The following is a 17822-nucleotide window of genomic DNA, read 5'->3' on the forward strand; positions in this document are numbered from 1 at the left end:
TCCAGTTGCATCCCATCATGTTTCTGAGTACTTCATCCAACCTCTTCTTCATCATGACTCCTGCACGACCATCCATCCATCTTCTCCTGCTTCTTAGTACTTCATCCAACCTCTTCTTCATCATAACTCCTGCACGACCATCCATCCATCTTCTCCTGCTTCTTAGTACTTCATCCAACCTCTTCTTCATCATAACTCCTGCATGACCATCCATCCATCTTCTCCCGCTTCTTAGTACTTCATCCAACCTCTTCTTCATCATAACTCCTGCACGACCATCCATCCATCTTCTCCTGCTTCTTAGTACTTCATCCAACCTCTTCTTCATCATAACTCCTGCACGACCATCCATCCATCTTCTCCTGCTTCTTAGTACTTCATCCAACCTCTTCTTCATCATGACTCCTGCACGACCATCCATCCATCTTCTCCCGCTTCTTAGTACTTCATCCAACCTCTTCTTCATCATGACTCCTGCACGACCATCCATCCATCTTCTCCCGCTTCTTAGTACTTCATCCAACCTCTTCTTCATCATGACTCCTGCACGACCATCCATCCATCTTCTCCCGCTTCTTAGTACTTCATCCAACCTCTTCTTCATCATGACTCCTGCACGACCATCCATCCATCTTCTCCCGCTTCTTAGTACTTCATCCAACCTCTTCTTCATCATGACTCCTGCACGACCATCCATCCATCTTCTCCCGCTTCTTAGTACTTCATCCAACCTCTTCTTCATCATGACTCCTGCACGACCATCCATCCATCTTCTCCCGCTTCTTAGTACTTCATCCAACCTCTTCTTCATCATGACTCCTGCACGACCATCCATCCATCTTCTCCCGCTTCTTAGTACTTCATCCAACCTCTTCTTCATCATGACTCCTGCACGACCATCCATCCATCTTCTCCCGCTTCTTAGTACTTCATCCAACCTCTTCTTCATCATGACTCCTGCACGACCATCCATCCATCTTCTCCTGCTTCTTAGTACTTCATCCAACCTCTTCTTCATCATAACTCCTGCACGACCATCCATCCATCTTCTCCTGCTTCTTAGTACTTCATCCAACCTCTTCTTCATCATAACTCCTGCATGACCATCCATCCATCTTCTCCCGCTTCTTAGTACTTCATCCAACCTCTTCTTCATCATGACTCCTGCACGACCATCCATCCATCTTCTCCTGCTTCTTAGTACTTCATCCAACCTCTTCTTCATCATGACTCCTGCACGACCATCCATCCATCTTCTCCCGCTTCTTAGTACTTCATCCAACCTCTTCTTCATCATGACTCCTGCACGACCATCCATCCATCTTCTCCCGCTTCTTAGTACTTCATCCAACCTCTTCTTCATCATGACTCCTGCACGACCATCCATCCATCTTCTCCCGCTTCTTAGTACTTCATCCAACCTCTTCTTCATCATGACTCCTGCACGACCATCCATCCATCTTCTCCCGCTTCTTAGTACTTCATCCAACCTCTTCTTCATCATGACTCCTGCACGACCATCCATCCATCTTCTCCCGCTTCTTAGTACTTCATCCAACCTCTTCTTCATCATGACTCCTGCACGACCATCCATCCATCTTCTCCCGCTTCTTAGTACTTCATCCAACCTCTTCTTCATCATGACTCCTGCACGACCATCCATCCATCTTCTCCCGCTTCTTAGTACTTCATCCAACCTCTTCTTCATCATGACTCCTGCACGACCATCCATCCATCTTCTCCCGCTTCTTAGTACTTCATCCAACCTCTTCTTCATCATGACTCCTGCACGACCATCCATCCATCTTCTCCCGCTTCTTAGTACTTCATCCAACCTCTTCTTCATCATGACTCCTGCACGACCATCCATCCATCTTCTCCCGCTTCTTAGTACTTCATCCAACCTCTTCTTCATCATGACTCCTGCACGACCATCCATCCATCTTCTCCTGCTTCTTAGTACTTCATCCAACCTCTTCTTCATCATAACTCCTGCACGACCATCCATCCATCTTCTTCTGCTTCTTAGTACTTCATCCAACCTCTTCTTCATCATGACTCCTGCACGACCATCCATCCATCTTCTCCCGCTTCTTAGTACTTCATCCAACCTCTTCTTCATCATGACTCCTGCACGACCATCCATCCATCTTCTCCTGCTTCTTAGTACTTCATCCAACCTCTTCTTCATCATGACTCCTGCATGACCATCCATCCATCTTCTCCCGCTTCTTAGTACTTCATCCAACCTCTTCTTCATCATAACTCCTGCATGACCATCCATCCATCTTCTCCCGCTTCTTAGTACTTCATCCAACCTCTTCTTCATCATGACTCCTGCACGACCATCCATCCATCTTCTCCCGCTTCTTAGTACTTCATCCAACCTCTTCTTCATCATAACTCCTGCATGACCATCCATCCATCTTCTCCCGCTTCTTAGTACTTCATCCAACCTCTTCTTCATCATGACTCCTGCACGACATCCATCCATCTTCTCCCGCTTCTTAGTACTTCATCCAACCTCTTCTTCATCATGACTCCTGCACGACCATCCATCCATCTTCTCCCGCTTCTTAGTACTTCATCCAACCTCTTCTTCATCATGACTCCTGCATGACCATCCATCCATCTTCTCCCGCTTCTTAGTACTTCATCCAACCTCTTCTTCATCATGACTCCTGCACGACCATCCATCCATCTTCTCCTGCTTCTTAGTACTTCATCCAACCTCTTCTTCATCATGACTCCTGCATGACCATCCATCCATCTTCTCCCGCTTCTTAGTACTTCATCCAACCTCTTCTTCATCATGACTCCTGCACGACCATCCATCCATCTTCTCCCGCTTCTTAGTACTTCATCCAACCTCTTCTTCATCATGACTCCTGCACGACATCCATCCATCTTCTCCTGCTTCTTAGTACTTCATCCAACCTCTTCTTCATCATGACTCCTGCATGACCATCCATCCATCTTCTCCCGCTTCTTAGTACTTCATCCAACCTCTTCTTCATCATAACTCCTGCATGACCATCCATCCATCTTCTCCCGCTTCTTAGTACTTCATCCAACCTCTTCTTCATCATGACTCCTGCACGACCATCCATCCATCTTCTCCCGCTTCTTAGTACTTCATCCAACCTCTTCCTCATCATAATTCCTGCATGACCATCCATCCATCTTCTCCCGCTTCTTAGTACTTCATCCAACCTCTTCTTCATCATGACTCCTGCACGACCATCCATCCATCTTCTCCCGCTTCTTAGTACTTCATCCAACCTCTTCTTCATCATGACTCCTGCACGACCATCCATCCATCTTCTCCCACTTCTTAGTACTTCATCCAACCTCTTCTTCATCATAACTCCTGCATGACCATCCATCCATCTTCTCCCGCTTCTTAGTACTTCATCCAACCTCTTCTTCATCATGACTCCTGCACGACCATCCATCCATCTTCTCCCGCTTCTTAGTACTTCATCCAACCTCTTCTTCATCATGACTCCTGTATGACCATCCATCCATCTTCTCCCGCTTCTTAGTACTTCATCCAACCTCTTCTTCATCATGACTCCTGCACGACCATCCACCCATCTTCTCCCGCTTCTTAGTACTTCATCCAACCTCTTCTTCATCATGACTCCTGCACGACCATCCATCCATCTTCTCCCGCTTCTTAGTACTTCATCCAACCTCTTCTTCATCATGACTCCTGCATGACCATCCATCCATCTTCTCCCGCTTCTTAGTACTTCATCCAACCTCTTCTTCATCATGACTCCTGCACGACCATCCATCCATCTTCTCCTGCTTCTTAGTACTTCATCCAACCTCTTCTTCATCATGACTCCTGCATGACCATCCATCCATCTTCTCCCGCTTCTTAGTACTTCATCCAACCTCTTCTTCATCATGACTCCTGCACGACCATCCATCCATCTTCTCCTGCTTCTTAGTACTTCATCCAACCTCTTCTTCATCATGACTCCTGCACGACCATCCATCCATCTTCTCCCGCTTCTTAGTACTTCATCCAACCTCTTCTTCATCATAACTCCTGCATGACCATCCATCCATCTTCTCCCGCTTCTTAGTACTTCATCCAACCTCTTCTTCATCATGACTCCTGCACGACCATCCATCCATCTTCTCCCGCTTCTTAGTACTTCATCCAACCTCTTCCTCATCATAATTCCTGCATGACCATCCATCCATCTTCTCCCGCTTCTTAGTACTTCATCCAACCTCTTCTTCATCATGACTCCTGCACGACCATCCATCCATCTTCTCCTGCTTCTTAGTACTTCATCCAACCTCTTCTTCATCATGACTCCTGCACGACCATCCATCCATCTTCTCCCACTTCTTAGTACTTCATCCAACCTCTTCTTCATCATAACTCCTGCATGACCATCCATCCATCTTCTCCCGCTTCTTAGTACTTCATCCAACCTCTTCTTCATCATGACTCCTGCACGACCATCCATCCATCTTCTCCCGCTTCTTAGTACTTCATCCAACCTCTTCTTCATCATAACTCCTGCATGACCATCCATCCATCTTCTCCTGCTTCTTAGTACTTCATCCAACCTCTTCTTCATCATGACTCCTGCATGACCATCCATCCATCTTCTCCCGCTTCTTAGTACTTCATCCAACCTCTTCTTCATCATGACTCCTGCACGACCATCCATCCATCTTCTCCCGCTTCTTAGTACTTCATCCAACCTCTTCTTCATCATGACTCCTGCACGACCATCCATCCATCTTCTCCCGCTTCTTAGTACTTCATCCAACCTCTTCTTCATCATAACTCCTGCACGACCATCCATCCATCTTCTCCCGCTTCTTAGTACTTCATCCAACCTCTACTTCATCATAACTCCTGCACGACCATCCATCCATCTTCTCCTGCTTCTTAGTACTTCATCCAACCTCTTCTTCATCATGACTCCTGCATGACCATCCATCCATCTTCTCCCGCTTCTTAGTACTTCATCCAACCTCTTCTTCATCATGACTCCTGCACGACCATCCATCCATCTTCTCCCGCTTCTTAGTACTTCATCCAACCTCTTCTTCATCATAACTCCTGCACGACCATCCATCCATCTTCTCCCGCTTCTTAGTACTTCATCCAACCTCTTCTTCATCATAACTCCTGCACGACCATCCATCCATCTTCTCCCGCTTCTTAGTACTTCATCCAACCTCTTCTTCATCATAACTCCTGCACGACCATCCATCCATCTTCTCCCACTTAGCCCAGGTCAGTTTGGGGGGGGGGCAGCAGCCTTAGCAGATAATCCTAGACTTCCCTCTACCAAGGCACTTTGATCAGCTCCTGCCGGGAGATCCCGGGGCCTTCCCGGGCCAGCCAGGAGACTTAGTCTCCCTAATGTGTCCTGGGTCTTCCCCGTGACTTCCTACGGGTCGGACATGCCCTAAACACCTCCCTAGGGAGGCGTTCGGGTGGCGTCCTGACCAGATGCCCGAACCACCTCATCTGGCTCCTCTCCATGTGGAGGAGCAGCGGCTTTACTTTGAGTTCCTCCCGGATGGCAGAGCTTCTCACCCTATCTCTAAGGGAGAGACCCAAACCCATTTGGGCCGCTTGTACCCGTGATCTTATCCTTTCAGTCATAACCCAAAGCTCATGACCATAGGTGAGAATGGGAACGTAGATCGACTGGTAAATTGAGAGCTTTGCCTTCCGGTACAGCTCCTTCTTCACCTGCTCCATCCTGTCAGAATATTACAGCAAATATTCACTTAAATTCACATTTTTGTCTTCAACTTCATTTGATTAGGCACACACACACATTTTCGTTTTTCAGAGTACTTCCATCCATCCATCCATTTTCGACCGCTTATTCCCTTTGGGGTCGCAGGGGGTGCTGGAGCCTATCTCAGCTGAAGTCGGGCGGAAAGCAGTGTACACCCTGGACAAGTCGCCACGTCATCACAGGGCCAACACAGATAGACAGACAACATTCACACACTAGGGACCATTTAGTGTTGCCAATCAACCTATCCCCAGGTGCATGTCTTTGGAGGTGGGAGGGGCCTATCCCCAGGTGCATGTCTTTGGAGGTGGGAGGGCCCTATCCCCAGGTGCATGTCTTTGGAGGTGGGAGGAGCCTATCCCCAGGTGCATGTCTTTGGAGGTGGGAGGAGCCTATCCCCAGGTGCATGTCTTTGGAGGTGGGAGGGGCCTATCCCCAGGTGCATGTCTTTGGAGGTGGGAGGGGCCTATCCCCAGGTGCATGTCTTTGGAGGTGGGAGGGGCCTATCCCCAGGTGCATGTCTTTGGAGGTGGGAGGGGCCTATCCCCAGCTGCATGTCTTTGGAGGTGGGAGGGGCCTATCCCCAGGTGCATGTCTTTGGAGGTGGGAGGGGCCTATCCCCAGGTGCATGTCTTTGGAGGTGGGAGGGGCCTATCCCCAGGTGCATGTCTTTGGAGGTGGGAGGAAGCCAGAGTACCTGGAGGGAACCCACTCAATCATGCATGAGGACATGCAAACTCCACACAGAAAGATCCCAAGCCCAGGATTGAACTCAGGACTACTCAGGACCTTCGTATTGTGAGGCAGACGCACTAACCCCTCTACCACCGTGCTGCCTATTTTAGTGTACTTTATGATTAAAATTAAGATTTTTCCAAGATAATATATCAGCATTTTTTCCCCAATTTAAATGCACTGAACGCCTAAAGTGTTCATCTTGTTCCCTCGAGTCACACTGCCATGTGGTCACATGACCCAAACGACTAATCACATATTTTATCCTCCTTGACCAATCAAAAAATTGGATTTTGTCTTCACGATAGAGACTGCAGTTTTTTGGGTTAATCGTGTCTTAAGAGGACCGTCTCTGAAATTGATAGAAATGATTCCTTAGCACCAGTGGAGCTTATATAAGCTTTTTTTTGTGCGGACCTGGCAAATGTCCTCACAAGTCAAAGAGGTCCTCATAGAAAGGGTCGTTTCTCTGGTGTTGGTCCACACGAGGATGGTGAGACAAGTACACACACACACACACACACACACACACACACACACACACACACACACACACACGCACACACACACACACACACACACACACACACACACACACACACACACACACACACACACACACACACGTGTACATCTGTGTTTCCAACCTTCAGGCCCACACGATTGATTGTCTTCTGTTTTTTGAGACACTGATGCATGTTTTGGTACGTCCAATCCCTTAAAAAGAATAATGTCTTGGAATGTTATCTTCCAGCTGTCTCAAAGGTGAACCACACCTTTAAGACTTAAGTAGTTTTTTTTATTTTCGCATCCAAACATAAACATCAGCTCGTTCTTGCTGGCTAGCAATGCAGCTAATGGCAGCAATCAGTTCTACCACTAAATCTTTAAAATGCTTTCAAAAACCCTAAAAATTGCTCCATTCCATAAACTGCATAATAACCAAACTGTTGCAACATTGTTTGATTAATTGAAACTTTTATTAGTAGATTTCACAGTACAATACATATTGTGTACAATTGACCACTAAATGGTAACACCCCAATAAGTTTTTCCACTTGTTTAAGTCGGGGTCCACCTTCATCAATTCATGATAGTAACTGTAAGTGAGAACACTGAAGAACTCTTTTCCTAGCTGCTAACTCATCGGCGTGCTACAATATTAGCAGTAGAAGCTAACTACGGCAAGAGGTAAGCAAGCTTCTGTGTCAACACGTAACGCAATAGAATTTGTAACGCACAACACAATGCGACAAGACACTAATCTGTACTGGCTGAACAACATGAATAATCATATAACAGTATTTGTAAAGCAGACCTGGGAACATAAACACCCGCCCGGGACCACATGTGGCTCGTTTAGATTTTCAATCTGGTCTGCAGGACATTCCCAGATAGTTTTTTTTAGATATTTAACATGGAAAGTGTAGCTGCAATTATGATGTGTTCTCATCTTTTCTAACGACCGGAAGTCCTGAAATATACTAAGTACTTCAATGCTTGAAATCTGCGCTTTTGCATGATATAATAGTTACTATGGTCATCTAATTACTTACTATGGTCATCTAATTACTTACTATGGTCATCTAATTAGTTACTATGGTCATCTAATTAGTTACTATGGTCATGTAATTAGTTACTATGGTCATGTAATTAGTTACTATGGTCATGTTATTAGTTACTATGGTCATCTAATTAGTTACTATGCTCATCTAATTAGTTACTATGCTCATCTAATTAGTTACTATGGTCATGTAATTAGTTACTATGGTCATGTAATTAGTTACTATGGTCATGTAAGTAGTAACTATGGTCATGTAATTAGTTACTATGGTCATGTAATTAGTTACTATGGTCATGTAATTAGTTACTATGGTCATGGAGGTCACAGCAGCTTGGACTAAAGAAGGCTCATTGAAGGAAGCTGGAGGTTGAAGAGCAGTTTCTTTGAAAAAAAAAACGTTCAAAAGACTGATTTGTTAAAATAGTTCTTTTTTTAACCGTATAATTGATTTTTTTAATGAAGTAAACGATCAATGGTAGCAGTTGTAAGATAAAATGTGGATCAGAATAAATAACATTTGAACAACTATTGCTCTATTGATGGAAAATAGCCTGAAATATTGACTGTAATTGAATTTTTCCTTTTGCTTTCATTGTAAACATTCCTTCAGGAAGTGCAATGCCTTGACAAAAAATCACTATTTTGAATTTCCCTTCAACTTTTAACAATATAAAAAAATAAACAAGTAAGAATAAAATGTAACTCTATATTTATGTTTGTACTGTATCCCACGTACACACATATATATATGTATATCCATCCATCCATCCATCCATTTTTTACTGCTTGTCCCTTTTGGGGTCGCTGGAGTCTATGACTGATGACTGCATTCGTACATTTGTGGCCAGCCCTTTGTCTTTTGCTTTTTTCATCATATCTGCCTTTTCATAATGTACAGAATCAGTTCATTTGAATATTTGAGAGTTATTAAAGAAGGGATGTGTATGTTGTCTGTATCCAGCCTTTTGTACAGAAGCCACAACCAGTGAAGTTGGCACATTGTGAAAATGGTAAATAAAAACATTGTGGAAATGGTAAATAAAAACATTGTGGAAATGGTAAATAAAAACATTGTGGAAATGGTAAATAAAAACATTGTGAAAATGGTAAATAAAAACATTGTGAAAATGGTAAATAAAAACATTGTGGAAATGGTAAATAAAAACATTGTGGAAATGGTAAATAAAACATTGTGAAAATGGTAAATAGAAACATTGTGCAAATGGTAAATAAAAACATTGTGGAAATGGTAAATAAAAACATTGTGAAAATGGTAAATAAAAACATTGTGGAAATGGTAAATAAAAACATTGTGGAAATGGTAAATAAAAACATTGTGAAAATGGTAAATAAAAACATTGTGAAAATGGTAAATAAAAACATTGTGGAAATGGTAAATAAAAACATTGTGAAAATGGTAAATAAAAACATTGTGAAAATGGTAAATAAAAACATTGTGAAAATGGTAAATAAAAACAGAATACAATGATTTGCAAATCATTTTCAATTCATATTCAATTGAATAGACTACAAAAAAAAAGATATTTAACGTTCAAACTGGTAAACTTTATGTTTTGCAAATATTAGCTCATTTGGAATTTGATGCCTGCAACATGTTTCAAAAAAGCTGGCACGGGTGTCAAAAAAGACTAAGAAAGTTAAGGAATGCTCATCAAACACTTATTTGGAGCATCCCACAGGTGAACAGGCTGATTGTGAACAGGTGGGTGCCATGATTGGCTATAAAAGCAGCCTCCATCAAATGCTCAGTCATTCACAAACAAGGATGGGGCGACGGTCAGCACTTTGTCAACAAATTGTCAAACAGCTAAAGAACAACAACCAGCTATTGCAAGGAATTTAGGGATGTCACCATGTAAGGTCTGAATGATTGTCAGGATAAATAGTTGATCAGAAACAGAAAAGTAGAAAATCAACTTTCGTGCAGACACTCTTGCAACATGTGTAAAAGAAGGACACTGACATGGGTAGGTTGTGAGTTCAAACCCGGGCTGAGTCATACCAAAGACTATAAAAAAAATGGGACCCATTGCTTCCCTGCTTGGGATCAAGGGATGGAATTGGGGGTTAAATGATCAAAAATGATTCCTGAGTGCAACGTGTTGCTGCCATTAAATTCAAAGTTCATGATTTTTTGCCCCCAAAAAATAAGTTTCTCACTTCAAACATGAAATATCTTGCAGTCTATTTAAGTGAATATAAGTTGAAGGACGTCTACACCCTTTATTTGAGTTTATGTCTCCTTCCTGTCGTCAGTCACGCACACACACACTCACCCGTTGTAGGCGTGGTCGTCATGACATCATATTGTCATGGCAACAGGGACTTTGGGACCTAGCGTCACAAGTTTTCACATTGCATATTGTCCGAGAGAAGACAACCGCACGTAAGTTGACTTTCTACTTTTGTGTTTCTGATAAACTATTTATCCTGACAATCATTGATAACACACTTTAATCATGCCACACACAAACTTAAGTCCCTTCTTGATCATGACTCTATTTATCATGACATTATTTACTATTCATCATGAGAATAATCGTCAAACTGTAAAAAATGTTTGTCTTACATCAAACACATACCTTGATCGTTTCAAGTTAGCTTGAAGTAAAAGCGAGGCGTAGTTTTCCTGTCACACAATCAAAAGAGCAGGAAGTGTGTGTGTGTTGTTTGACAAAATGGAGATAGTGGATGACGGTAACTCGTAAAAGAGGCTGATAAAGAAACATTTGTCCTTTGCTCGCTGGTGGTTTGACACTAGTGATGACTCTATGGCGTTGTTCCTCGAAAACATTGCGCTGCTTCCAGATCAATGTTTGTGTGTTGCATGATGACGGCTAAATGTGAGAAAGTTATTGTAGGTCCATGAGTGTTAACACCACCAAGATGACAGAATGAAGGTGTTTGTCCATGTTGGAAGGATGACTCTGGAGAAGGAGTGCAGAGAGCTGTTGTGGAACAAGCTCAAAGGTCTCAAAAAGGAGGACTTCAAGGCTTTCAAGTTTCACATGCACCTGCCCCAGAGCAAGGAGGAGACGGCGGAGCTGGAAGACGTAATCCGCGAGCTGGAGAAAAGGCACGGACAGCAGGCCGTGGTTGAGGCTATCACAATTCTTGAGAAAATCGGGGAATACGATCTGGCAGAGAAGTTACGCAGAGATTTTTATCGGCTAAGAGGTGAGAGATGAGCCAGGTGTCCGAAGAAAAACATGTAACATGTCATGTAATCTAATGTACAAACTTTCGGTTTTGTTCCAAAGCTTCTGCTCCTGGGAGCAAAACATTCAACCTGCCGCCAAAAAGGGAGACGTTTCGTCTTCAGCGTCAAAGCAGTGAGTTGAGCAGCTAGCAGGAGAAGAACTCGCCTGAGACTTGTTTTAAGCAGCATTTGCTTCTTCACAGGTGCCATATTCTCTGTGTCTGACGAGCAGATCGCAGATTACAAGTGGAAGTTTCAGGACAACCTGCAATACAAGTACGTCAAGGCACAAGAGGGTAACACTCAGCGCAGACATCAGCAGCTGATGGATGACGTCTACATGGACCTCAACATCACCTATGGGGTGCCTGCGAGTCCTAACCCGCAGCACGAGGCCCTTTACATGGAAATGTGCACTGCGATGGACAAATCTATTGAGCCACGGAATATTTTTAAAAGCTCAAGTGGAAAGATGGAGCCCGTGCGCACGCTGTTGACTGTCGGCATTGCAGGGATTGGCAAAACTTTTTTAGTGCACAAGTTTGTGATGGACTGGGCCAATCGAAAAACTAACACGGATGTGCAATTTATCTTCCCCTTCACCTTCCGCGAGCTAAACTTAGAGAAGGGAAAAAAGTTTTCACTTGCGGAGCTCGTCAGACTCTCCATCTACGAGACAAAGCCTTTGAGCTTGGAAATGCTAAACATCATCTTTATGCGACTGCAGTTGTCAGGAAAGCGCGACTATGAAAGCGCCCCCATAAAGATTGTCTTTGTGCTGGACGGATTGGATGAGTGCCGCCTCAAGCTGGAGGCTTTCATGAAGGAGAAGAAAAAGAAGAGGCAAGTAGACCTGGACGTGACGAAGGCTTACCCAGTAGAGGTTCTGTTAGCACATCTAATCAAGAAGAACCTACTTCCATGTGCTCGGGTGTGGATCACTACGCGGCCCGCAACCGCTCGACAGATCCCTGAGCACCTCATTGATAGCACAACGGAGGTGAAAGGGTTTAATGATTACCAGAAGCTAGAATATTTCAGGGGGAAGTTCCCAAATAAGGAAGACATTGTGTCCTACATCCAGAATTCGCATACAATTTTTGTCATGTGCAACATGCCCATCTTCTGCTGGCTCACAACTACAGTTCTTCAGAATTATTTGGACACGGGGAAGAGAGGAGAGCTGCCTGAAACGCTGACCGAGATGTACACAGAGTTCATGCTCTACCACCTGGATAAAGCCAAGAAGAGAAATGCCAAAAAGGCCATCCAGGATGTCCAGGCCTTAGCAAAACTGGCTTTTCACCACCTGATGAAAAACAGTCAGATCTTCTATGAAAATGACCTGCAGGACAGTGGATTTAATGTCCATAAAGTTGCAAAGAATTGTGGAATGTTCACTGAGGTTTTTAAGGAGGTACGTCCACTGTATAAAAACCAACAGGGAAAAATATTTGAGTTCATCCATCAGAGTATGCAGGAGTATCTGGCTGCTTTGTATGTGATGATGTCCCTCCTAAATGACAACAGGAACATTTTAGCGGAGTCACAGCTGTCAGTAGAAGGGATTCTTACACTTTGCAAGCAGATACCCATTACGAAGCTCCATGAGATAGCTATTCACAAAGCCTCCAGGAGTAAGGGACTCTTGGACTTGTTCCTCCGTTTCCTATTGGGCCTTTCCTTGCAGTCAAACCAGAATCTCCTGAAGGACCTACTTAGAGTTTCCGAGGGCTCTTGGGAAAGCAACGAAGACACCATCCAGTTAATCAAAAAACAGATAGAACAGAACTTTCCAGAGGACAACATAAACTTGTTTTACTGCCTCAATGAGCTGAAGGATGGTTCCTTGCTGGAGCAGATCCAACAGTACTTAAAGTCAGGAAGTTTGTCCACGGACGACCTGCCTCGATCTATGTGGGCGGCTCTGGTATTCTTCCTACGCTCCTCTGACCAAGCTTTGAAGTGCTTTGAGCTGAAGCGGTACTCAGCATCTCTGATAGGACTTTACATGTTGCTGCCAGTGGTCAAAGCTTCACAAAAATCACTGTGAGGGCGCTAAAGTCAGTATGCAACATGTTTGGCCAGCTGCAAGCTCAAGTTCCTGTTCTTGTTTTGTCTTCAGGCTTAACAACTGCAACCTGACAAAGAGCAGTTGTCAGCTCTTGGCCTCTGTTCTTAGCTCGCATTCCAACCTGAGGGAACTGGATCTTGGCGACAACGACCTCCATGATGCAGGCATTGAGCTTCTCTCAGCTGGACTGAAGACACCACAATGCACTTTGCAGATTCTCAGGTCAGAACAAGTTACAGCGAAAACACGTTTCCAAGAGCTTTTGAAGTAAAGGTAATCAATCAGGTGTGTCTGTTACAGGCTGTCAGTCCTAATGTGTGTTTGTTCCAGGCTGTCAGGCTGCATTATCACCGTGGTGGGATGCTTGTCACTGGCCAAGGCTCTCAAGTTAAACCCCACTCACCTGCGAGTGCTGGACCTGCGCTACAATCACCCAGGAGAGGAAGGAAGAACGGCCCTGATGGAGACCCAAATGCATCCCAGCTCCTGCCTGAAGATTGTCAAGTATTACAAGAAAATGAGTTGATCTTTAGAGTGTTAAGTCAAATAGTCATGCGCTGTGTCTTTCTTCAGACTGGAGCATGGAAGCATAGATCGATTGATTACTGGCATCAAAAAATGTAAGACCAACTTAATGTGGTTTAAAAAAGACATAAGCAGTTAAGAATTGTCCTTGTTACCTTGTGTTGTCAGATATATGCAGACCCACTCTGGACCCCAACACTGCCCACAGAAACCTCAGTCTCTCTGACCACTGCAGGAAGGTAACTGTGGTGAAGGAGGTGCAGCCATATCCCACAAACCCACAGAGGTTTGATTCGTGGCGTCAGGTTCTGTGTGGTGCCAGGCTCGAGGGACGCTGCTACTGGGAGATGGACTGGCAAGGGCAGGTCTACATTGCTGTGACATATGCCGGACTTAGGCGGATTGGAGAGGGTGAAGACATCTGCCTGGGAGCCACAGAAATTTCCTGGGCGCTGCTCTGCGATGACGATGGCTCTTACGCTGTGCGGCATAAAGGCAAAACTGTATACCTGGAGCAAGACTCTTTTCCCACATCCAAAAAGGTCGCTGTGTTTTTGGACGTTTCTGCCGGGGAGCTGTCCTTCTACAAAGTGAAATCCGGCGAGAGAATCCTGCTGCACACGTACCAGCACACTTTCACGCAGTCACTCTACCCCGCCTTTGGCTTCGGCTTTGAAAATGGTTATTTAGGCTACGGAAGCTCCCTGGCAATCGGTGGAGATTCTCTTTTAACCCGCTTCTGATCCCCGATTAGACCACCAGCACTAACACTTTTTTTAATGCTGACACTCTAACTTCTAGCTAAGCAATGAACCTAATTTTTGATTTGTTTGATAGGTTTGATAACAATGTACAGTAATGTGTGTGCGTGCGTGTGTTAATGGTGGGGCTCAGTCATTTTGTAGCAGAGACAGTGACCTAGTAACAAGCTGCAGTGTCCTGCAATGACCACACGAGGACGCTCTCATCTCAAGCACAAGAAAGACTAAGACTTTAGAGCAGGGATGTCAAACTATGGAAGTAGAATTGTCTCACATCAACTTATATATTTATATCAATATAGTATTAATACACATGCATATATTAATAAATATACAAATACAAATGTGATATACAAATAAATAAATCCATCCATCCATTTTCTACCGCTTACTCCCTTTGGGGTCGCGGGGGGTGCTGGTGCCTATCTAAGCTACAATCGGGCGGAAGGCGCGTACACCCTGGACAAGTCGCCACCTCATCACAGGGCCAACACAGATAGACAACATTCACACACTAGGGACCATTTAGTGTTGCCAATCAACCTATCCCCAGGTGCATGTCTTTGGAGGTGGGAGGGGCCTATCCCCAGGTGCACGTCTTTGGAGGTGGGAGGGGCCTATCCCCGGGTGCATGCCTTTGGAGGTGGGAGGGGCCTATCCTTAGGTGCATGTCTTTGGAGGTGGGAGGGGCCTATCCCCAGGTGCATGTCTTTGAAGGTGGGAGGGGCCTATCCGCAGGTGCATGCCTTTGGAGATGGGAGGGGCCTATCCCTAGGTGCATGTCTTTGGAGGTGGGAGGGGCCTGTCCCCAGGTGCATGTCTTTAGAGGTGGGAGGGGCCTATCCCCAGGTGCATGTCTTTGGGGGTGGGAGGGGCCTATCCCCAGGTGCATGTCTTTGTAGGTGGGATGGGCCTATCCCCAGGTGCATGTCCTTGGAGGTGGGAGGGGCCTATTCCCAGGTGCATGTCCTTGGAGGTGGGAGGGAGCCGGAATACCCGGAGTAGAAGCCACGCAGTCACGGGGAGAACATGCAAACCCCACACAGAAAGATCCCTCTTCCACCGTGCCGCCAAATAAAGAAATAATGTGTATAAATAAAGCGTATTTGTAAATATATTTTTGAGATTTGAAAATATATACAAAAAAAATGTATAAATATAAAAATGTGACTTACAAATAAATCAGGAATTTGTATGGACAAATGTGTATTTGTAAATATATTTTTGAAATTTGAATATAAATATGCTTGATTTTGTATTTGTATTAAATTTGTGGATCGTGTTTTTGCTTTTGTGTCGATGAGACATTCCTCCCACAAACCATTCCCACCTTACCATGAATTGATGAAGGTGGACCCCGACTTAAACAAGTTGAAAAACCTATTGGGGTGTTACCATTTAGTGGTCAATTGTAGGGAATATGTACTGTACTGTGCAATCTACTAATAAAAGTTTCAATCAATCAATCAATCAATCAATCAATCAATCAAAGCAGATGCACACTCCCCTGAACAACCAGCAGAGGGCACTGAGCCAGAGCGGTCTGGGTCACTAGGCACTGTATGCATTATATGCAAAATGCTCGGGGTTGTCTGCACAAAAACAATCCACGTCTTTACAGAGAGAACGCACAACAGGCCTGAGCTTGCTAATGTTAGCGTTGTATTTGCTAATGCTAATATATCCAGCTAATCTGAAAGACCATGCGAGCTGCTTATTTTATTGTATCAATGCCGTTTAATGACCTTGTCACGATGTAGTTACTAATCTCTTATCAGTGCAATGTGCCCTTTGCTCTGCTGGTTGTTCAGGGGAGTGTAAAGGTCACATTTATTTGTGCATCTGGTTTGTGGGAGGAATGTCTCATCGACGCAAAAAAGCGATCCACATGTGCAAATTCAATACAAATACAAATACAAAATCAAGCATATTTATAATCAATCCATCCATCCATTTTCTTCCGCTTATTTGGTCGGGTCGCGGGGGCAGCAGCCTAAGCAGGGAAGCCTAGACTTTCCTCTCCCCAGCCACCAGTCCAGCTCTTCCCGTGGGATCCCAAGGTGCTCCCAGGCCAGCCGGGAGACATAGTCTTCTAAATGTGTCCTGGGTCTTCCCCGTGGTCTCCTACCGGTTGGATGTGCCCTAAACACCTCCCTGGGGAGGTGTTTGGGTGGCCGCCACCTGGCGGAGGAAACTCATTTTGGCCGCTTGTACCCGTGATCCTGTTCTTTCGGTCATGACCCAAAGCTCATGACCATAGGTGAGGATGGGAACGTAGATCGACCGGTAAATTGAGAGCTTTGCCTTCCAGCTCAGCTCCTTCTTCACCACAATGGATCGATACAGCGTCCGCATTACTGAAGACGCCGCACCGATCCGCCTGTCGATCTCACCATCCACTCTTCCCTCACTCGTGAACAAGACTCCTAGGTACTTGAACTCCTCCACTTGGGGCAGGGTCTCCTCCCCAACCCGGAGATGGCACTCCACCCTTTTCCGGGCGAGAATCAAATCTCAAATGTATATTTATAAATCTCAAAAACATATTTACAAATATGATTTTTATTTATACAAATTATTTATTTATTTGTATATCACATTTGTATTTGCATATGTATATTTATTAATACATGAGTATGTATTAATATCATATTGAGTGTATGTGCGACAATACTGGTCTTCATCGAGGGCCACATGGCAGTTACAGAAGTCTGCCACCAGAGGGCCGCTTGTAAACTAATAATGTATGAATTTGCTTCTGGATTTCATTATTAATTATATAAATTGTTTTAAGTAGACTGTTGTTTTACAGTAAAAACTTTACATTTACAACAATTTACTGTAAAATACAAAGTTTTTTGTTGTTTTTACAACATTTTACGGTAAATGGAAAACTGTTTTTTGGGGGGTTTTAAGGAAAAAGCTGGCAGCTTGTTGCCAGAATTTTTGTGAGAAATTTACAGTGGTTTTTACAACATTGTATTGTTAATGGAAAAACAGTACAAGTTATTTTTTTATTCTGGCAACTTAGTTGCAAGTTTTTCTCCCGTAAAAACAAATGTACTGTCTTTCCAATTACAGTAATACACCGTTAAAAACAACTACCGTAGATTTTACAGTCAAAAACTGGCAGCTCAGTCAACACAATTTTAAC

General features: G+C 44.2%; 1 protein-coding gene across 1 annotated transcript; it reads left to right on the forward strand.

Annotated features, from left to right (window-relative positions):
* Positions 1-10348: 10348 nt before the first annotated feature.
* Positions 10349-15365, forward strand: LOC133561127 (NACHT, LRR and PYD domains-containing protein 3-like). Its single transcript, XM_061914377.1, has 8 exons — positions 10349-10495; positions 11030-11286; positions 11370-11441; positions 11512-13357; positions 13434-13604; positions 13713-13886; positions 13956-14002; positions 14076-15365. Exons 1-8 carry the CDS (start codon positions 10422-10424, stop codon positions 14648-14650), a joined length of 3216 nt encoding a protein of 1071 aa, XP_061770361.1. The 5' UTR covers positions 10349-10421; the 3' UTR covers positions 14651-15365.
* The last annotated feature ends 2457 nt before the right edge of the window (positions 15366-17822 follow it).

The sequence above is a fragment of the Nerophis ophidion genome, linkage group LG10 (assembly GCF_033978795.1).
Source record: "Nerophis ophidion isolate RoL-2023_Sa linkage group LG10, RoL_Noph_v1.0, whole genome shotgun sequence".
Lineage (NCBI taxonomy): Eukaryota > Metazoa > Chordata > Actinopteri > Syngnathiformes > Syngnathidae > Nerophis > Nerophis ophidion.